The following is a 22,593-nucleotide window of genomic DNA, read 5'->3' as shown; positions in this document are numbered from 1 at the left end:
TTGGAGAATTACGTGCTGTCATCACAACTCCACTGGGAGAAGACAGCTGGGAGATTGCATCCGGTCTTTCTCTGGATTCTGCCCTATGTGCCTCTGCGTTACTAGTTTTAGTCTGCATCCTTTCATGTTTTAAGAATCTGTTATAAGACACACACAGCAACAAGACATGGTTATATCTCATAGCCATGTTAGACTCATAATCATGAGTATAGCAGCTTTTCTGAGTTCTGAGTCCTAACAAATCATTGAACCTGAGGATGGTGTTGGGGGCTACAACACAGCAGTGGTCATCAGTACACGTCAAGAGGTGGGCATTCTTCCATTAGTAACAGCATTTATTTTTTTTAATGTTTTTAATTTATTTCTGAGAAAGAGAGAGCGAGCGAGCGAGTAGGGGAGGGTCAGAGAGAGAGGGAGTCACAGACTGAAGCAGGCTCCAGGCTCTGAGCTAGCTGTCAGCACAGAGTCCAACGTGGGGCTCGAACCCACGAACCGTGAGATCATGACCTGAGCTGAAGTCGGACACTTAACCGACTGAACCACCCAGGGGCCCCCATTAGTAACAGCATTTAAATTCTAAGTGGGGAAAGTTATGGTTTTATTAGGGGTTAGTGTGTATGGCTTTTAAAAAGAACCCCACACTACTATTAAATGTATTCTTTTTTTTTTTTAATGGACCACTTTTTTTTTTTAATGTTTTTTTAAGTTTATTTCCAGGAGAGAGAGAGAGACAGCGTGAGCAGGGGAGGGTCAGAGAGAGAGGGAGTCACAGACTGAAACAGGCTCCAGGCTCTGAGCTGGCAGTCAGCACAGAGCCCGACGCGGGGCTTGAACCCACGAACCGCGAGATCATGACCCAAACGAAAGTTGGACGCTTAACCAACTAAGCCACCCAGGCGCCCCGTTAAATGTATTCTTGCTTCCCTACCTCTGCCCACCATCACTACCCTAGAGTCTTACTAAAGAGAATAATTTTAAAATAAAGTTAGGGGAAAAGATTTGAAAATACAAATAGAGGTATTAGGGGTGAGGTAGGTAGGAATCACATAACTGTGTCTTGTTGCTGTGTGTGCCTTACAACAGATTCTTAAATACTTTGGTTTTAGGACCTCTTTATGCTCTTAAACTATTGAAAACTGCAAAGAGGTCTTATTCTCATAACTTAAAAAAAATAATTTGTTCTGCTTGGATCTACAGTAGTATACACTAATGTGGATGAATCCAGTAAAAACAGTAGATTGGAAAGGTAACCAGCATGAGTAACATTGTATCTATGGAAAAATCCACTCCAGCTTCAGAATACCTGGCATACTTTCATTACCGACCTAGAGTTGTCTTCTCCTGCATTCTTGGGAACTCGGCAGTGAGTGAGGTTGTTTCCCTATAATTTTAAGATCTGGGTGAACCAACTCTTCTTTTGGTAAGTTCATAATGCAGGAAAGTAGCATCCAAGCTAAGTGTAGGATGTGTTTTGTTACTTTTTGTTATGTTTTTTTGTGACCCTTGCACTTTCTGAAGAAGTAACCCATAAAATATTCTACATAATATGCTCATAACCCATTTTGAATATGGCGTGCTTCCTATAAAATTACCCATCTTTTATGCACAATTACAGAATTTTGAGGTATGCTTATTAACATCCCCCCAGCGATACGTTATAATATTGAATTTCAGGGAAAAGGGACACTATAAAATCTTTATAGGATTTTTACCTCTGATAGCTGTATTTTTACATACAATATATATGAACAGCCAAAGTAAGTTTTCTTAATTGGTAGTTATATTTATCTCTATATGCTATGGACATTTTACTTTTCTCACTTTCCTCAAATAAAATATGACTTTTTTTTTTAACAGCAAGGGAGGTTTTTATTTATGTGCAGATATCCAGCATTTAACACAGTATCTGATACACAAGTACCAAGTGAACATTGAGTGAATAACTTTCAGTGTTAAAATACATGGCTCATTAGACTGTTGACTTTGTTTTAAACATCTTGGTAACTATTTTAAGCATAGAACAATGGTAGAAAGTAAGGAAACAGTGAGAACGCTCATTGGAAATCTCTAGGAATTGTTTTCTTCCAAGAGAGTTGTTTTGAAAGCTTAAGAAACCAAGAAATTGAAATCTGAAGCATCATTGCTACTATGAACCAGAGGTTGACAACATCCAGAACCTCCTTTATCTTAGCAGAACTGCTTCTTGAATCTGTGATCTTTCCTCAGACACTTTGCTGGTTCTTAGGGTTGAGATTAATGATTTTTCTGGGGCTGAGTACCCACTCTCAGCACAGTAGGGTTATTTACTCACCTCACACTAACAGGGGCAGAGCAGTCTTTGAGAAACCAGAAAAACACTACATATTGTAAAATTACTTCGAGATCTGGTAACATTTCAGTATCTGGGTCACATCTTAAGATACCTTTGTTAGGTTTTTAAAAAACTCAATAAAAAGGTAAGATTGGTGACTTGAAAATGATTCAACTGGAAATGATATTGATAGTATAGGAGCCAGTGGGCTTACAAGTTTTATACCAGCCTGAAATTTACAGGCGTTTTGGGAATGGGTATGAACAACTACCCATTGGAGAGCAAATAAAGGAAGTTCATTTTCACAGGCCCATGAGGAGGTGGCAACTGATGGGACAAACACTAAATGTCAACTAGGCTATGGAATCACTTGTCTTAGTTAATCTTCTCAGCAATAAGAAGTGAGAAATTGGAGAGGTTGTAAACAATGCCATGTTGGCAATGCCATGTTTGGGTTAAGGTAAAGGTTTTTAAAAACCTGATTAGACAGGGGTTCCAGAAGGCTTAGCTCTAGGAATTAGTGAAGAAAAGAGAAATGAGCAGAAGAGGTGAGGAGTGAGGTTTTCTATTGCTATTGTTGTGATTGAGGAAATCTGGGCTTTGGCAAGCTAGAGTGTTAGCAATTTGTTAGCAACTGAAGAATTTGAGTGCTGAGTTGGCAGGAAACAGTGTTAAAGTGACCAGAGGAGAAAACCTGCTTCTGAAGATACTGGGGATGTCAGAGGTGGACTCTCAGATTTTGGAAATGCCCCTTTGAGCACTCTACTCATTATCAGGAAACTTAACCCCAGGGTAGCCATACCCCATTTTGTGTTCACTTGCTCTCAGGTGAATATAGCTTCCCTTCAGGACAATTAGCATTTTTGGAACAGGCAGCTGAAGCAAAGTGAACTGAAAGCGCTCATGAGAAGAATCAACAGCCTCCAACATGGAAGATTTAGCCAAAGCAAGCATTGGAATTGGGGGCTGGGCACTCCCTGTAACCTCTGTGGTAGTCAGGAGACCTCGGCAAGACAAAAGTCCCGGGCAATGCCTAACGGCTCTGCGAACAGAACTCAGGGTTAGGTCTGTCAAGCAGCCTCACCACAAGTTCCAAGCAGAGTGACTGGTCCAGCACGATGGGTTACTGACCCACACTCTTCTGTGAGGATCAGAATGCACAGAATGATGATCATTGGGGGGCGCTTAGTGCACCATGTGGCAACCACTGCCCATGTGGCAATCAACTTAAGAGTGATTTAAGTCTGGGGCGCCTGGGTGGCTCAGTCGGTTAAGCATCTGACTTTGACTCAGGTCATGATCTCACGGTTTGTGGGTTCAAGCCCCACATCGGGCTCTGTGCTGACAGCTCGGAGCCTGGAGCCTGTTTCAGATTCTGTGTCTCCCTCTGTCTCTGACCCACCCTCGCTCACGATGTCTTTCTCAGAAATAAAAAAAAATTAAAAAAGAGTGATTTAAGTCAGTTTTAACAAATCCTAAACAGGAGTGACCCGTGCCCCTTCAGATTATGTGTTTGTATATGAGTAAAAAGGGCCACAAATGTCTCTTGAGGATGGGGTTGCGTTTTGGTCCCTGTAATTGCCCCCTGTAATTACTGCAATGACACTAAAAAATACATCAGTCTGATTATGGAAACTAGAATCCAACAGAGCAATGAAAGTTTGGGTCCTTTCCCTCCCTAAAGTTCTTAGCATACTCAGCTTTACCCTTTTTTCTTTTTTTATTTTTTTGTTTTGTTTTTATTATTTAAGAGAAAGACAAAGTATAAGTGGGGAGGCACAGAGTCTGAAGCAGTTTATAGGCTCTGAGCTATCAGCATAGAGCTCAGTGCAGGGCTTGAACTCACAAACCATGAGATCATGATCTGAGCTGAAGTCAGACGCTTAAGGGACTGAGCCACCTAGGTGCACCTCAGCTTTATCCTTAAATCAATTGACGTGGCAGGGGAAAGGGAAAGGAGGTAAAGGGGAAGGCACAAAAGGGCAGAGACACCCAGTGTCACTAAGCCAGACGTTTTAAGTTCCAAGCAGCTACCTGCGTAGGCTCAATAAATGAACTTCTAAATTTCTGCTCAGAGTTCTGTATCTTCATTGCTGACACCATTTATTTGAGTTTGGGGACTCCGTAACTCAGCAACCACTTCCATACTGCTTTCAGCTGGGGACCTTGGGCTTGCTGCCCCGTTGTCATAACATCCCTTCCTCATTCTCGCACTGCCAATGACAAAATGTCATGAAATTAAGAGTATGTTTAACTCATGTCCCAGCTTCAAGAAAAAAGAAAATGTATGCATGCAGGCTCTGTAGTCAAATCTATACCAGATTTAACATTAGGTTACTGATTATATTTTGCCCCTGTATGAGGATTCCAACCTCACTTGTTCACAGTTTTAACACACCATTTTAGGACTAAGAAGTAATCCCCTTTAAAATAGGGTAGAAGTTAGAATCTGAATTCAACTTCTCTACACCACATCTGCACACAGGGAATTTGTTTTATGCCTCTCCACAGCTTAGTATTTCAGCACTAAAATACCTACTGTTCACTGCATGAAAGCACCGGAACCGAGGGGCGCCTGGGTGGCTTAGTCGGTTAAGCGTCCGACTTTCGCTTAGGTCACGATCTCGCGGTTCGTGGGTTCGGGCCCCGCGTCGGGCTCTGTGCTGACTGCCAGCTCGGAGCCTGGAGCCTGTTTCAGTCTGTGACTCCCTCTCTCTCTGACCCTCCCCTGCTCACGCTGTCTCTCTCTCTCTCTTCTAGAAATAAATCAAAACATTAAAAAAAAAAAAAAAGAAGAAGAAGAAGAAGAAGAAAGCAAGCAAGCACCGGAACGGAGATCTAGGGATGTTCTCATCCGGCCTCCACTTCCTCACACTTGCTGAGACTCAGGGCGCAGTAACTATCTACTTTGCCCTGCCACCTGTCACATTAGGAGGGGAGGCGGAGTGAGACCGTGGGGCTGTCAGCTTCGCCCTCTATTCTGACCTCCACCACTTGACCTTTCAAAGGCCGCTGGAGGAAGACGCCCAAAGTCTCTTCCAGGCTCGGGTACTTCGTGGCAGCAAGACCGAGGCGCAATTCCTAGTGGCTTGCACGTTTCCATCGGGGAGGGTAAATCTAACTGAACACTAAGTCTGCCTCTCTGACCCTTTGGGAAGTGTCCAGGAGTTAGGACACGCATCACCGCGGCCTCCCGACCCTAGAGGACTCGCCTCACAAAGGGGAGCCCTCGGGAACCCCCGGGGGGCGCACGGTGCCGGGACGGGAAGACGCGCGGGCGCTCCCTCCCGGCCCCAGGCGGCGCAGCGGGGCCGCGGGAGACTGCGCGTGCGCGCGGGGCGGACGGAGCCGGAGACGACGTCCCCAGCCGCCTCCCGTCTCCCGCGACAGCATGAAGACCGCCGAGGCCGCCAGACGAGTGCACAGCGAGGGGCCGCGGAAGCTAGGCCTCTGCCTCCTCTGCGGCCTGCCCGCGGCAGGAAAATCGACCTTCGCGCGGGCCCTAAGCCAGCGGCTAAGGCAGGGGCGCGGCTGGGCCGTCGGCTTGGTCGCCTATGATGACGTCATGCCGGACGCGTTCGGGGAGGAGGCGAGCGCGCGGCCATTGGTGAGTACGGAGGGGGCGGGGCCTATGTTGGTCGCGGAAGGAAATAGAGGGGCTCCACCTAAATGCTGGACCGCTCTTGTGTGGGACGTGCGACCCCGACAGCGGGGGAGACCGGAGTTCGAGAGAAGCGGAGTTGATTTACCATAGAATGTGTTGACTCCATCTTAGAATGACTCGTGGCGGAGATTTATATGTATATTTGGGGCATGTGCGGATTGTATATTCTATACAGTGAGTCTTAAGACAGCGTTAGGTTTTGTCAGCGTGCAAGATGGTACCCCCTCCCCCCGTAGTCAAGTATGCTCTTGAAAAGTCCTTAAGGAAGATTGTTCTTAGGAGAGGGACAGAATCTTTTAAAAATTTCAACACAGCCAGTTTAACATCCAGCCACAGGTGAATCCTTGTGGGTCTTCAAGTTTATACAATTGGGGGACTTTTTTTTTTTTTTTTTTTTTAAGAAAAAGGATACGAAATTATGAATAACAAAATTCCTAGGGTCCTTCCCATGACAATAGAAAGTGGCTGTATAAATGAAAGGGCTGCCTCTGAAGCTCTCTCTTCATTCATTTCTGGGTAAATCTCCCTCTGCCGGCATAGGAAAACATGGCCGTTTCTCAGGTGACCACCTGATGAAGTAGTGGGCTTGTGTTTAGGCACCTGCTTGTATGTTCCAAGTACATGCTTCTCTTTAAGCCTTCAAATCACAAGCTGCACGGGAGACGCATCCCCTTGGAGAAGCACAAGAAAAGTGCGACCTCTGGGGGATTCATGTCTCCCATCTCGTTCTCCCCCTAGACCGGATACTCTGACACATTCTGAAAATTTTAAATAGATTTGTCGTTCAGCATGTGTGTGTAGGTGGGTGCACCTAAATAAAATGCGAATATGATACATTTCCACTCTCTAAGTATATATGTAAAATTATAGTACATTTGGTGGATGGAAACATTTTGGACCACGCCTGCAAAGTTACACATACTTTCCCTTGTTTAATTGTGAGGTGACTACAGTATCAAGTCCCTGGTAGCACTCGACTTAGTTGGATGATAGTATTTTTACCACTTGAGTGGAAGTTGAAAGTTGTTGATATGTATCGTCATATTTGCTGGGATATTTCCTCACTTTTATTATTATATATTTTTTTCCACTCACCCCTGTAGATGAAAGCTGTGGGACTCTCCTAGTCACCATGAGTAGGAAATCTCACCTTTTAGGAAGTGATCATGTTTTCCTAATAGTAGGTTTAGCTGATGTATTTGTTGGATGTGCTGTAATGTCAGTGATGTGGTAAGGCATGGACAGGCAGGAGAGGGACCCTTATTTCCTGTTCCTATGTTTTCTCTCCAGCCTGGACCTGCTCTCCACATTCCTTGAATGGCACAAGATTACCTGTGTTCTCAAGTTATTTATTCTCTTCCCTTCAGTCTCACTTTCCCCATCCCATTCCAACTCTGTCGTTAGCCTGAAGGCCTTTCATCTTGACCCAGGCCCCTTTCGACTGATCTTTTCTGTCCACAGCTTTTCTCGTGTCAAGGGCAAACCAGCATTGCTTTATCTAAGCCACATCATTTTATTTTGTCAGGGTATTGATTTTGGCTCCTCATTTCTCCTGGATGATAACAGCTTTTCATTCTTTATTTACTCATTCAGTCATATCATGTACTGGAGCACCTCTCAGGTGTCTGACCCACGGCTGGAGGCTAGTTAGATGGTGGACTCTTGATCTAGCAGAGAGTCAGAGATGTGCAAACAAATGCCTGAAGAGTGTAAGCCCCGCTAGAGTGGAGACCCAGTCTGTGCAAAGCAAGGTGTCATGTAGGCAAGGGAGGGTCTGAGCTGCCTTCTGCATGGATGTATCTGAGGAGACTTCAGAGGGCTAGCATCAGTGAGCAGAAGCTTCTGGGGAGACGAAACAGGAGACAGGAAGACATAGGAGGCATAATGAAACAAGTCATGGTCAGAGAATTCCAAATGGTTTAATTAGCAGTGAGCTGCACACACGGGGTGGATGGCAATAGGCATGAGCACCCTATCGACCAAAGCCTAATATAAATTCTAATTTTTCCCTCTTTTATAGCCATCCCAATGGAAGTTGCTTCGACAGGAACTGTTGAAGTACCTAGAATACTTCTTGATGGCTGTCATTAACGGGTGTCAGATGTCTGCCCCACCCAACAGGACTGAAGCCATGTGGGAGGATTTTATAACCTGCTTAAAGGATCAAGATCTGATATCTTCTGCGGCACCCGAGGCCCCGTCTTGCTATCTCTTAACGAAGACTGCTGTTTCTAGACCTTTGTTTTTGATTTTAGATGACAACTTTTATTATCAAAGTATGAGATATGAAGTCTACCAACTGGCTCGGAAATGTAATTAAAACATTTTTTTTCGTGCCCACAGATGTTTGTTTGCATATCAAAATCATGACCGCCTTTAGTGAGAATCTAATTGGATCAGGAAGTTAGTATAGATGTACTTAATTTTCAAAGCTAGACGTTCAGTACTGCCCGAGTGGTTAGTGGTTTCTCCTGCAGTGGCTGGGATAATTTGCCTGATTTGTTTATTTTGCATTTTGGAAAATAGCGCAGCACTAATTTTGCGGTTTCAAATTGCTTTCAGATTCATTAGGCTTTTGCCAGCTGTTTTTAGATTGTCCTGTGGAGACCTGTCTGCAGAGGAATGGCCAGAGACCCCAGGCACTGCCCGCCCAGACCATCCACCTGATGGGAAGAAAGCTGGAAAAGCCCAACCCCGAGAAAAATGCTTGGGAACGCAACAGCCTCACAATTGAGAGTCCAGCATGTTCTCCAGAAACCAGGTATCCTAAGCAAGGCTGAGCTTTCCTGGGTGCCTCCCTGAGGGAGCACTGTGCTCCTGGCTTTACCCATGGCCACTTGGTTAACTCTTACACAAGCCACGGAGATTGCTCTCTCTCCTTTCTAAAGAAGACGCAGATGAGTGAGAAAGTCAGTTTGCCCAGAGTCCCCAAGCTCTTGGCGGCTCAGATGTGAGCCCAAGTTTGCGGGCACATGTGTACTTTGGTTAAGACTTTGTTCTCCCAGGGGCACCTGGGCAGCTCAGTCGGTTAAGCATCCGACTCTCGGTTTCAGCTCAGGTCATAAGCTCACAGGTTGGGAGTTCAAGCCCCACATCAGGCTCCGTGCTGACAGCACAGAGCTTGCTTGAGATTCCCATCCCCCACCCCTGCCCCTTCCACACACACTCTATCTCTCTCTCAAAATAAATAAATAAACTTTTAAAAAAAGGACTGTGTTCACCCAGAGATCAGAGCAAGGAATGCAGGGGCGGACACATCTTTGAAACTCTTGCCACAGTAGCACAGTCTAAATAGGTTGCCCAGTAATTTTCTCACTGGAAGAAAGAGCGGAAGTAGTCTAGGGTCCTGATTGTGCTTCAGACCTCCCTGTAGTTAGACCACTGCATGTATGTGATGCCTGTTGGCTGCGGCGCTCATGCTTTCATTTGTGATATATGCCTTGAGAGTTCTGGGGCTGCACGTTTCTAATGGAATTTTCGCTGCTGGAAATGTACTACATTTGTACTGTCCAGTGTAGTAGCTGCTGGCCACACGCGACTGTTGAGCACTTGAAATATAGTCGGTGCATCGGACGGCCTGAATTTTAAATTTTATTTTAATTACTTTAAGCTTAAATGGCCTCATGTGGCTAGTGGCTATTTTCTCAGACAGCACAGTTCTAGAGCTATATTGCCCTCATTTTCTTAGCTCCTGCCTAACTTGTCCACAGGGGACCAGCAGTTTTTAAATGGCTAATTTTTAAAATTCATTCCTCAAAATGTTTTGTTCCCAGGATACAGTTTCCATGCATTTTATAATACATACTTTAACTTACCAAAAAAAAAAAAAAAATTTGGATTTAAGTAACTTGTTTATAGGGTTTATGAAATAAACTACTGCTGAGGTTTCTTTTTTTAATGTTTATTTTTGAGGCAGGGGAGGGGCAGAGAGAGAGGGAGACACAGAATCGGAAGCAGGTTCCAGGCTCTGAGTTGTCAGTACAGAGCCTGACACGGGGCTCCAACTCACAAACTGTGAGATCATGACCTGAGCTGAAGTCAGGTGACCAACTGACTGAACTCCCCAGGCGCCCCGACTTTTCCTGACCATCCTAGCATGAAGAATGTTAGTTGGACTCTCTTAACACCATGACTTTGTCTTCACTCATCCACTTGTCACTGTCTGAAATTATAAATCTTGCTGATTTAATTATCTGTCTCCTAATGGAGATCATGTAATCCCTACTGGGCTTAGAGAGGGTAGGGCTCTTGCTGTGTGAAGCCCCAGCTTCACACATAGTTTCACATACATGGTTGTGAATGAATGAATGAATTCTACCTGAACCCTCCATGGCCCATTGACAGTGGGGAACTTTGCGAAAGCCCACCCAGTAAATAAGCAGAAGCCAGAAGTCCCTTCTTTAGGGAATAAAATAATTAGAGTAGCCTAAAATTTAGCACTTAAAGAGGGAAAAGAGAGAATGTCTTTTCAATGCTTATTGAAGTGAGTCCTAGGAAATTAATATTTTTAAAATAAGGGGATTCTTTTGCCTTATAGTTTTTTTTTGAGCTACATTGGATTTTGCAAGTAGAAGGTAGTTTCCAAATCATTTCGTTTTTCCCCCTTTGGCATAGGATCTTTGGATTATAGCACATTTATTCCTCTAGAATTCAATTCAGTATTCATAAACACAAGTTCTTTTAAAAAAAAGATGTTTGATAGAAGGATTCATTTGATCTCACCTTCTCTTCTAGCCTGAAGTTGACTGATTTATTGCTTACTGCTTTGGAAAATCCAGTAAAATATATTGAGGACAATGTGGAACAAAAGGTAAATCTTCCAGCACAGATATAGTATAAACGGTAAGGTACAACTTTTTGAAAGAAGGTCTTTTTGAGTCGAATGTAAAAATATGAGTAAAATGTGGAAAATGCCTTTGTCGCCGCCTGGGCATCTCAGCGGCACTTGGCTTCTGCCAGCTGGCCACAGTGGCGCCCTGCTGGCTGCGTGCAGCAGCTGGTCAAAGCCGATGGTCACATTTTCAGAAATGTTAGAGCCGGTAACAGACGTTGGTGTTAGTAGCTTGAGATGACAAGGACAGGAGCACTTGCACCGCAAGTAGTGACAAGCGCTGCAGACAGAGTCCGCTATTAGGCAGATTGCCAGCACCTGTCATCTAGATGGACTTATCTCGTAGGGAGGGACAACTGGAACATAAAAGCCACCGTAACTTTCCTTTTAGTCTCATCAGATACATATCACACTTTAGCCACCTCTTTTATAAAACTTCCAACCTTCCAGTAACAGTGTCTGTATCGCACAGGAAACAGACAGAATGATTTGTTCAACCAACGTTCTTCATCAAGCTGATCAGACGCTCCGAAGGATTGTCTCTCAGACGATGAGGGAAGCAAAAGGTATGTTGGGCAGGTGCGTGGGGTTTAGTTGACACGACTGTGCTGCTGTTCTTGTTCCCTTGGGTAGTCGATTAGCTTTCTGTCACGTTTACGTCATGTTTTTCGTTTCACTATGCAACTGGATTCTACAAAACTAAAAATTCTACCCCAGAGCAGGGTATATTCATCCATTCAAAACATTTTTATTGAGCGGCTCCTCTGGACCTGGTTTTATTCTAGATACTGGCATGTCACAGGGAGCAGAATATTACTCTGAGGAGAGAGACAGATAAATGCATGAGTCTCTGCTGGTGCCCTGAAGAAAACTAAAATGGAGTGAGGCAGCGTAGAGTGACGGGAGAGCAGCTTTTAAAGGGTAATCAGGAAGGCTTCTCAGAGGTGATAGTTAGGCAGAGATATGAATAACAGAAAGAGGCAGCATGCAGGTATCTGGAGGTAGATCATTCCAGGCAGTGGACACAGGTGCTAAAGCCCTAAGGTGAAGTTGTTTGGTAGGTCCTAGGGCAGAAAAGAGGCCATTGAATCAGCTGAAATAAGGAATGGGGAGAGGTGGTCAGGGGCCGCATGTCCAGTCAGCAAGCTCAGTGTATTGTCCATCTGAACTTAGATGCCATGCGTGGCAGTTTTATAAAATAACTCCTTGAGGGGCGCCGGGGTGGCTCAGTTGGCTAAGCATCTGACTCTATATTTCGGCTCAGGTCATGATCTCATCATTCATGGGATGGAAACCCCCCCTTAGGCTCTGCGATGACAGTGCAAAGCCTGCTTGGGATTCTCTTTCCCTCTCTCTCTCTGCCTCTCCTCCTCGTTCTCTCTCTCTCTCAAAATAAATGAACATTTAAAAAAAATAACTCCTTTAGGTTTTAAATATTGAACTCTACACTGTTTAAAATTTGACTTAAAAACTAGTAGCAGCCTAACATTTCTTGAGCTTTTACATGCCAAGTGCCTAATGCATACTGTTTCCAGTCTTTACAGCCTCATGAGGTAGGTGTAATTTTACAAATGGGGAAGTGAAGGTTCTAAGAGGATCAAATAACTTGCCCAAGGCTGAACAGCTCCTAGATACTTGGATAACCTGGGTTCAGAGTCAAGTCTGACTCTAGTCTGTGCTTTGTTATGTTCCCTGTATCCTCAGCATCTATTATTAATACCTTTACAACAGCTTAGAACATTGGAAAAAGAAACAATACACTAACCATATGGTGTGTTTCTTACTTTTTTTAACCACAATTTATAAGCAGATTTTATCTTGTGCCTGAGTGTGTAACCCAGTACACACACACACGTGCACAGCAACAAGTTTCACAAAACCATCACCTTCTATTTGATTCCATTTTAGATAAACATGGCTTGCAGCCTGCATCTCACTTGTAGGTTATAATCCAGAGTTCGAAAAGCACAGGCCTGGAACAGAAACAGCAATATAATTAGAACAGAAACAAAAATAGTTGCAGGAGCTCTCATTCAATCATTTGCCTTCCTTGTCTTCTGTATAAAATGAAAAGGAGAGAGGGAAATAGGTTCACGCTTGAATCACTCGTGACTCATTTCCCACCCGTTAAAAAAAACCTTTTTTTTTGGTGAGGGAGGTGGTAGTAGCTTCTAGATCTATGCTTAAATGAAATTAGAAATTCATTTCTCCTACCATCAAGAAAGTGAAAAGACAACCCACAGATCAGGAGAAAATACTTGCAAATCATATATCTCATAAGAAACTTGCATCCAAAATAGATAAAGGACTCTTCCCGCTCAGTAGTAAAGATAACCCAATTTTAAAAGTGGGCAAAGGATCTGAATAGGATTGTGAAGGATTGTGAATCCTTCCCTAGGGAGGATACACAACAGGCCAGTAACCGCAAGAAAACATACTTGACATCATTAGTCATCTGGAAAATGCAAACCAAAACCATGAGAGGCCACTGAACCCACTCGCTATGCCAGCCAAAATCAAAGAGTCCAAGAGGCGGTGAGCATGTAGGGCAGTCCGGACCCCGTCTGCTGCTTTGGCAGACAACCGAGCGGTTCCTGCAGCGAGTAAACGTAGTTACCGCAGGACCCAGCAATTCCACTGCCAGGGAAAGAGCAGTGAAAACCCTTGTTCATATAAAAATGTGTACACAAATGTTCGTGTCCGCATTACTCAGAGAAGCCAGGATGACCCTTGAAAATGTTGTATGAAGTGAAAGAAGCCATCACCGAAGGCCACACATTGCTTGAGTCCAACCACATGACAGGTCCAGAAGGGAGAAATCTGGAGGCACAGAGCCCAACGCGGGGCTCGTTCTCCTGAACCTCGAGATCATGAACTGAAGTGCGATCAAGAGTCAGACACTTAACCAACTGAGTCGCCCAGGTGCCCCGAGTTGTAGTCTAAATGAATAAAGGGTATGGTATGCAAATTTACTTCAGTAAAGCTGTTTATTAATAAAAACCTAGTTCCTCAGTGACATTACTCACGTGGCTAGTGGCTGCTGTATTGAAGAGGGCAGATCCAGAACACTTCCATCCTGGTAGGAAGTTATACGTTGGAGATACTCTAGAGATTATGTACTACAGTTTCAACCACACTATCATTTCCTATTCCTGCCTTTTTGCCTTCCTACCAGTTAGTTCAAGAACATTCTAAACCAACTATCTTGTCAACAACAAAAAAATCTCCTTCAGACTTAACTTTTCTCCTTATGCATGGCATAGCAAGTTATTTAAAAGATTTTTTTCGTTATCATGTCAATGTGACCTTTTGCCGACATAGTACACCAACTCAACTGTGACTAACAAAGTAAGCTGATCAGTTTGTCAGAAGTATTCAAATTAATTTCCTGATGTTGTTAGACAGCCTGGCCTGATTTAGTTTACACAAATAAGCGTCTTTTCATTTTAGATGAACGAGTGCTTCCTTCCAACATGAAGTTTCTAGCAGAAGAACTCAACAAGCTCAAAGCAGAGTTTTTGGAAGACCTAAGACAAGGAAACAAAAAGTACCTGTGCTTTCCACAAACCATAGACGTATCAGACGTTATTTCTTTTTTCTGTTATGAGAAAGATAACATTGTCCAGAAATATTTTTCAAAGCATTAAAACTTCGGAGCTCCCAAATATCCAGGTTTGGTTGAGTTTGCAAAATAAAACAATTTTGTAATACTGGATGTTTTCTAGGCCAGTGATGGGAGTCACAAAACAAAAAGTCCCTTCTAAAGATCCATTTGTCAGAATAGAAATTACTTCAGTCGGTGACTTGTCAGATTTGACATGGATAATTGAGCATCAGAGGGAGGCTTCCCCATTTACGTACCAGAACCCTTAGGGTAGGGCTGGTGGGGCCGGGAGTCTTTGTTTAATGCACCCTCAATAAAGCAGAGAAGGAGGAAGACAAGGTGTGGATGCATGGAGCTGGTTTTGGTTTTAACTCATATGGCAGATCTTCTCATGGGTCAGGCATCGACAAATTCAAACCAGTGTAGACGTAAAACTTTTTTTTTTTTTTTAATTAAGTTTACATACTGGAAAATTACTAAGAACACTAATTGGATCCTAGTTTTCAAAGAAGAAAAATCGAGATCAATAAAAAGTGTTATTTTTTTATTCATGTATTACAAAAGCAAAGCTTCATTCACAATAAGAACTACAGACTAGATCTGGTTATTTTAGCATCCAACTGCTTTCTGGAATCCCTAAACAATATAGTGTTTTGCAACCATACTCAAGTTTTATGTTTTGCATATAAAATATGTTCTTTACATCAAAGTACATATTAACAAAAACAAGTTGTAGAAATCATATACCCTCTAATAAGATTATTTAATGAAAAAGTCCTTAGCTGGGAATTTCTTTAAAAATAATACATCCACTTGATAAATATTTTTGTAGAACTTAAAATGAAGTTTATCTCAACATTTTTTAAGTAATATCCCCTTTGTCAAACAATTCTGCAGATAAATGGCAAACACTTATTTCTAAAATGAAATAGCATTGGAAAATATTCAAAGTAAAAGTCTAGCCTTTACTTGAATTTCAAGAAGTTGTAGCTACATACTCAATTAATAAAATCTGAAATGAAATTATTCCGTTAATCTCTTCACAGTTTATTAAAAAAATATTAGTGGAGATAAATTATCTACGAACTTTAAAAATCTAAACTTATGTTCACTGAACAAAAATAAATTTAGTTTCAGAACATTGCCTTTCACAGCAAAGTACTATAAATAGTTCATGTTCAACTTTTCCTAGCAGCTCATTACTATAAAATATTTGATTAAAAATAAAATGGGAGAAACATGTTCAACACTTAATGGAAGACAGTATCATCTTCCCATGTATAAAATTTAACTCACAGAAAATTTAAATAAAATCTTTTTTAAAAATACAATACTAAAAAAGTTTTTAAGGTAGATTTGATTCAAAAACTTTAGTGCATTTAGAATTAATTGTAGCTCTCAAGCACTGATGGCTTTGGAACACGGCCTGTGCTCTTTTAAGTCCTAGGAAAATTAGGATTCTAATTCTAGTTTGTAATTATGAAACAAAGGTATTTTCTGTTTAAAAGGTACCTTCAAAACATCTATCTTTAGTTGTGAGAATAAAAAAAAGTGTTTGTCACTATTTGGCCCAGAATATAGTGTTAATAAACTGGTTTTAATGAGAGAATCCTTCCTCTTTCTTTAATGAAATCTCTCATTTTCTATCTTAGAGTATTGCTTTCGTTTGAAGAATACAAAGGATGAAGAGAACAATTGTAAAAGCTTCCAAATGACGGCAACCTGCTTCTCCTGGCAATACAGCAATACTAGAGCCAAGTTAGATTTGGAAATGGTTGCATTAAAGCGGATCTGAGCAGTGAGTGAGTGAGGCAAGAAGAGAAACACAATTGTAGATTCATAAGCCTCAGATTTCACAAGGAAGAGAGCTATTGATGGTTTGGACAGACTCCTTGCTGCGCTCTGAACAATGCCGCTGAGATTAGATTCGACTGGATATGAAACCACAAGAACTCATTTTACTGGCTTCCTTGCATTTGGAAGGGAGGGCAGAAGGTCCATTAACTTGGCACTTGGGGGCTCTGTGGACACACACTGTCATTTCCCTTTTAGTCACTATAGAAGAGTTGAGGTCTTTTTTGTTTAATAAATGCTTAAGAGTTAGGATATTCTCTTTACGAAGCCAATTAGTAACACTTTTTAAAGATCTGAACCAAATTAAAAATAAAACTTTTGCAAAGTACACAGAAACCAGCAGTTAGTAACAATATATTTTATTGTTTGACCAAGCTCTCTTCAGAGTAAGCTAGTTATTACACAATAAAAAACAATAGCCTCCTATTCAAAATTATTCTAGATTTAGCAAGTCTTATTTTTGTAAACAAATTAAATATCACATTTCACTGCATCTTGTATCTATTTTCCTACTTTTGTACCCTTTCCTACTAAGGCGGCGATTCAGTCTCCGTATAGTTTTGTCACTGTACACGAAAAACTGGCAGACCTGCAAAGAAGCGTTACAACTTGAATTCACAGAAAATATTTCAAATGGCCAATTCTGAAGGAAAAACCAGAATTTGTTCTGGACACACATTCTCATTTTTTTAAGTATTACTTCACCATCACATTTTCCTATATGTTATTATACCCACCTCTTCTCAGAAATTATGGACAATGAATTGACAGAAGGCAGGAAATGGAATTTCAGAGATTTTTCAGTTTTTTGTTTTATAAAGGACTGTATTTCCGAAGAGTAAGATGGATGAATTACACTGTACCTCTTTGGTCATCAAAGGAATAGAAGGAATAACAGTCTCAGCGTACTTATCAACCTCACCTGATAGTAATGAGGTCAGAATGAAGAATTTAAATGAAAAGTTCAAATTAAAAGAAACAAAAAGGCATCTTTATAGATAATCCTCTGATATTTCTAGCACTCTCCTGTATTTACCTGTGGTTTTTACAATAAACCAGAATAAAAAGATAGGTGTTTAAACTAGAAATTGAATAAACAGGTATTTTAAATAGTAAACCCATTCATTTCTTTTCAGAGCTTTTACCTCATATTTTTATAACTTTAAAAAGAATGAACTATTACATTTTCCCTTATGGGAAAAAAAAATCTACAGAAAATAGTTCTGTGATTATTAGTTGAAACGAAAGCACTGATTCAACTTAAGCAATGTGAACTAAACAAGCATATCAGTTAAGGGTGCTGTTAAAAGGCAATTCTTCTACCTAACACTGAAATAAGCTGTTAATAGAATTCATAAGAGGCAGTAATTCTACCATTTTGAAATATGGCAGAAATAATATCAAGCTGCAATGTGTATGTTGACATACCAAGAGTAGCAATAAGCTTTGAAGATTTTATGGACCATAAATATGGGAAATTTAAATGAATACCTGTTAGGATTATGATTGCACTCCAATTCTCAAATGTCTAAATGAAACAAAAAAAGAGACCTCAATGTGTCTAACTGTTCCAATACATAAATGACCCTGACCAGATTTTTATGGAAAACAAAAAAGGAGAAAACTTTGTTTCCACTGTCAAACTTACATTCTATAAATATATAGATAGATAGACTTTAAATTAGCAGACATCTTATTAGGAATGAGCCCCTCCCCCGGAAAAAAAAAAAACAATAAACAAAACTAAAACATAAAAAGGTAAAACCAGGTAAAGCATAATGTGATTATTTTCAATCAGTGTTGGTTATGTTGTCCCCTTGCAAAATGACAGGCAAAATCATACTTGTTTTTACACTTGCAGCCACATATGTTACACTGGAAAGGATTTTCATACCCGTGACATCCCATATGAATAGTGTAAAGGATGTTGTCGGCAAAGTACATGTCACAGTGCTGGCAGTGGTGCAGGAGCTGGGGGTCCTGGACTGGCAGCGTCGGAGCGGGAGTGCTCGGCTGGCTGTTCCCTAGGCTGGGGGTACTGGTGTGGGCACTCGGTTCACTGCTCGGACCTGCCACCGGACTGTAGTTCCTCTGACTGTGGGGCGGCCGAGGCTCAGGGCTCGTGGGGGAGGAGCTCTGAGGAATACTCGCGGACACGGCGGCAACGACTGCCTGGGCAGAGGGCTGCTGCATCATGAAAGGCTTCTCATCGGGGCAGGGGACCACATCGGGGGAGGCGGGGTTTTGGTTTTCTGGCGGTAAACTGGACAGCTGTCCCGCCAGAGTTGAGAGCTGATTTAAAGGGTTGTCAACCATGAGTTCTTGGGGGTCCCTTGGCAGGCCACCCGTTGGCGCGGTTTTTGCCATACTTTCATATGAGTCGGTCTGGATATTTGGGATTTCATGGGCAAAGTCGTTAAGGTAGTCTGGCTTCTGAACCACCATGGAAGGTGGACTTAAGTTGATCAGTGCTCTTCTGCTATAGCCCAGATTACTTGTTTTCTTCTGTAAAACTCCCCACATTTTCTTGCTGCTTAAGGAAGACCTAGTACCTTTAATTGGTACCATTTTATGCTTGCGCCTTCGATGGTGGGACAGGTTACTTCGATCACTGCAGCGGAAGGAACATAATTCACATTTGTATGGTTTTTCTCCTGTGTGGGAACGCATGTGGGCTTCCAGATGGCGCTCATAAGCAGATGCGAATGGACATAAGTGACACCTATGAGGTTTCTCACCTGTTTAAAAAGAAAAATGGGGGAGAAACTGCAAAAGTAGCTCATTTATGGACAGTTTCATGTTTTGTCCGTTCATTAGATTTAGAAATCAGTCAGATTTCTTTGCAAAGAAACTTGTAAGCTTAAATAAAGCTTAAGAACTCATCAGCAACAATTTGAGATATACAGACTCATTCTATTAGTCAGTGTCACGGAAAAGTTATGGCTTCAGCTGGCATTTTGGAAAGAAGAAATAGCAAAACGGACGATAGTATTCCCTATGTAACACTAACTTTACCAAAGTTATGCCTCAGTTATGTTTATGTACACACCTGTACATGAACACTTCTTCATATTCATACACACACACAAATACCCCTTCCTCCAGAAAAAATACAAAAAGCCTTTCTAAAAAATCCTTCTACTCAACAGAAAGCTCAAAATGGAAATGAGTTTCCTTGTCCAAGTGGAGTTATGCAAAGTGTCCCTCCAAAATGGCCAGTGATTTACCTCTACCTTCCTCCTCTTCCTCTCCAGCTGCCAGAAGGGATAATTTGAGTTAGTGCCCTGAGCTGAAAATGTTATAAAATATGTATCTGGAACATGAGATTTGAAGCCATTAATTTAACAAATAAGTACTAAGTACTTACGATGTGTCAGATGTTCTTTTAGGCTCTGCGGGCACCAAGTGGCCCCGACACAAACCCTGTCCTCAGAAGGTGTCCTCAGAAGGCCACCACCCCACAGCATGAGAAACCAGGGGCACACAGCTGGGACACCTGACCAGGGCAGGCACAGTTAGGGTTTCTCAGAAGGTGAGGTAGCTACAGCGGGCCCTGGAGATTAGCAGTGTAGTCTGTGACTGTATAAATGCCTTGTCCCTGGGTCTGCAACTGAAACATACTTACTAAGGATAAAGATAAATAACATTTTATCACTTGACACTACTGTCAGCATTAACCTGCCCAGCCTGAGAAGCAGATACATGTTGAGAAATTATCTGGAACAAGAAGAAAGATGGCTAACGAAGGGGAAGCTCTTAGAAGGGGCCTGACTTCCTCTCATTATGCTATTGTTTTGGAAGAATGGAGTAACTTCTCCATTTATCCATACTGTATTATCAACTGTCAACTTTAAACGATTAGAACTATTTATAGAACGGATCAACCCGCCTTCCTTGGCCCCTCTCCTACCCCCAGACAAATGCCTTCCCCAGCCATTTCTCCGTTACCTGTGTGGATTCTAATGTGTTCAATAAGCCGGGCCGTTCCTTTGCTGGCATAATTGCAGTAGCGACACTTGAGCTTCCCATCGAAGGTCCTTTCAAACCCGTCTACTAACATTCCTGAGTTTTCATCCAGAGAAACTTCCACAGATGGGTGATCGAGTCCATTTTGATCACCATCTGTTCCAGCTATAAACAAAGTGCAGCAAAAGAAATTATGCATCTCAGAATCAACTCAATTTAGCAATTTGATTTTGAGTGGTAAAAAAATCATAAATTGATAGTTTATTTAGCACAAAAGCTAAGCTCATAAGATGCTGACTTTCTGTATTGAGGTTAATTTCACACAAAAGCAGTATCCTGTTTTTGAGAACCTTTTACAGAGAGATCTCAAATTCTTACACATGCATTTCCTCAGTCCTCCACATGCTTCTGAAGAAGAGAGCTGGGGCTGGGGATTATCCTGATGGGATAGGTGAGGAGACAGAGGGGAGTAAGGAGTAATGGCAAAGTTACACACATTTAAGATTCTAGCCACTTCTACAAATATTATAATTGGCAGTCACGATAACCTCCCCAAATCCTAACTCTTTTAACTGTAGTCTCAAGCAAATAATGTTGACTTTTGCACTGTTCCATTTGGTTTACACACATGTTCTGGATGCTGGGATGCATTTAGGATCTTAAAATTCTAATTAAGCACAGGAAGGAAGATACCATATCTGATACCTCTGAATGTTACAACTGCAAGAATTTGAAAGCTTTTTAAAAGGTATCTGTCCGGCCCTTTGCTTTTAACTTGATCTGACTACTTCTCTGTATCTATAAAGAAACTGAAGGGGCAAGTACTCCTAACCAGGAAGACCAGGAAGCAGTGGGGACGACAAGCTTGCTGTCTTGACTCCCAGTCCAGGAGCCTACACACTGGAGTGTCGGAAGGGACATTTTCATTCCTACAACTTCATGGGAAAAGCACTTGTACTCCATGCCCAGGAGACAGCAGCACTGGTATGAACAAGTCAAGCCTCCTCCCCCACTGTGTCCTCCCTGCTTCACCAGGAGAAAAGTGATTTCGTTTGATGAAAATGCAATATCCAACACAGTGCCCCTGCACTGGAGGGACAAGGCTATGTCTCCTTCTCCGATTTCTCTCTCAAGCCAGTGACTCTAAAAATTTAATGTGTATGTATATTAATCACATGGGGAGCTTGTTAAAATACAGAGTGAGTCAGTAGACCCGCAGCGAGGACTGGCATTTTACACGTCTGCCAAGCTCCCTGGTGATGCCTGGTTACTGCTGCTGGTCCCTGGACTATAGAGCCACATACCATCTTCATAGGGGTCAACAAATTTCCCATGAGGATCAGACAGTAAATACTTTGAGGCTTTATAGGCCACATGTTCTCCACAAGTACTCAACTCTGCTGTTACAGTATAAAAACAGGTAAAGAAAATGTGTTAACAAGCAAATGTGGCTATGTTTCAATAAAACTTTATTTATGGATGCTGACTTCTGAATTTCATACACTTTGCATGGTATGTTATAGTATTGTTTTGGTTCCCCCACCCCACCCCAACCATTTTAAAATCTAGAAATCACTTTCTTAGTTTGCAGGTCATACAAAACCCATTAGCAGTCCAGGCGGGGGCCATGGGCTGCAGTTTGTTGACCCTGGAACTACATTCAGGAATAAATTCCAGTGTGTGTGGTAAGCAAACAAGACAAAGTCTATCTGTAGCAGGCTCAGGTGGGTCGCTGCTTTCTCTATCCTAGTTTGTGGTCTAGATGGTTAAACACAGCCCTTTCTTCATTTCAAGGAAACTCCTATCATGTCTCTGGTGTAATCCAGACTTCCTAATGGCCAAATCCTTTGTGTAGTGAAGTGGATGTTCGACCCCCTTGGTTTCCTTGTTGTCTAGTGTTAGCTAACAGAACTTAGAAGATGGGAAGGATGTTTAGAACTCCTAACCTTTCAATGAGACCATAATGCCTCTCTAGACTCTGTTAGGCCCTTGGGGAAGCTTCATTCTCCCTCAACAATAATCTGACATGTTTAAAAAGGGAAACAAATTGTCCTGTATCTAAGTAAAAATGGAATGATTCACATTAATCAATAGTAGTCTTCATCATATGAATAGCTATACACAAACATTAATATATTTAGGAAAAGTAAATTATTTAATAGTATTAAGATGAGTCTACCTCCCTGAAGAGCCTCTGCTTCTTTATCCCCACTAACTGATCCAGAAATCATATTCACATGATGAGTCTGTTGAGTCAGATACTCCTGGAAATCTTTCACGAAGTCCAAAGGCTCTGGTTTCTTTTCACCCATCTTTACTTTTTTCTTTTTCTTTCTTTCCTTCTTTCTTTCTTTCTTTTTAAA

General features: G+C 41.9%; 2 protein-coding genes across 5 annotated transcripts; one reads left to right on the top strand and one right to left on the bottom strand.

Annotated features, from left to right (window-relative positions):
- Nucleotides 1-5,640: 5,640 nt before the first annotated feature.
- Nucleotides 5,641-16,141, top strand: PSTK (phosphoseryl-tRNA kinase). Of its 3 annotated transcripts, none has more exons than XM_039237915.1 (7): nucleotides 5,641-5,918; nucleotides 7,996-8,287; nucleotides 8,538-8,736; nucleotides 10,710-10,785; nucleotides 11,279-11,372; nucleotides 14,257-14,353; nucleotides 16,063-16,141. In XM_039237915.1, exons 1-7 carry the CDS (start codon nucleotides 5,703-5,705, stop codon nucleotides 16,094-16,096), a joined length of 1,008 nt encoding a protein of 335 aa, XP_039093846.1. In that variant the 5' UTR covers nucleotides 5,641-5,702; the 3' UTR covers nucleotides 16,097-16,141. The 3 variants fall into 3 exon arrangements, with proteins under 3 accessions (XP_039093846.1, XP_039093844.1, XP_039093847.1); XM_039237913.1 differs by having other exon boundaries at nucleotides 14,257-14,478; nucleotides 16,063-16,138; XM_039237916.1 differs by lacking the exon at nucleotides 5,641-5,918 and adding an exon at nucleotides 5,963-6,111 and having other exon boundaries at nucleotides 14,257-14,478; nucleotides 16,063-16,138.
- Nucleotides 14,940-22,592, bottom strand: IKZF5 (IKAROS family zinc finger 5). Of its 2 annotated transcripts, none has more exons than XM_039237911.1 (3): nucleotides 22,410-22,592; nucleotides 20,213-20,395; nucleotides 14,940-19,002 (listed from the first exon to the last, which is right to left on the bottom strand). In XM_039237911.1, the coding sequence occupies exons 1-3, from the start codon at nucleotides 22,540-22,542 to the stop codon at nucleotides 18,059-18,061; spliced, it is 1,260 nt and encodes a 419-aa protein (XP_039093842.1). In that variant the 5' UTR covers nucleotides 22,543-22,592; the 3' UTR covers nucleotides 14,940-18,058. The 2 variants fall into 2 exon arrangements, with proteins under 2 accessions (XP_039093842.1, XP_039093843.1); XM_039237912.1 differs by having other exon boundaries at nucleotides 22,414-22,467.
- Nucleotide 22,593: the final 1 nt, after the last annotated feature.

This window comes from Hyaena hyaena, unplaced genomic scaffold, assembly GCF_003009895.1.
Source record: "Hyaena hyaena isolate Hyena2069 unplaced genomic scaffold, ASM300989v1 scaffold_129, whole genome shotgun sequence".
Lineage (NCBI taxonomy): Eukaryota > Metazoa > Chordata > Mammalia > Carnivora > Hyaenidae > Hyaena > Hyaena hyaena.
The sequence above is the reverse complement of the archived record's forward strand: the minus strand, read 5'-3'. Positions and strand labels throughout refer to the sequence as shown.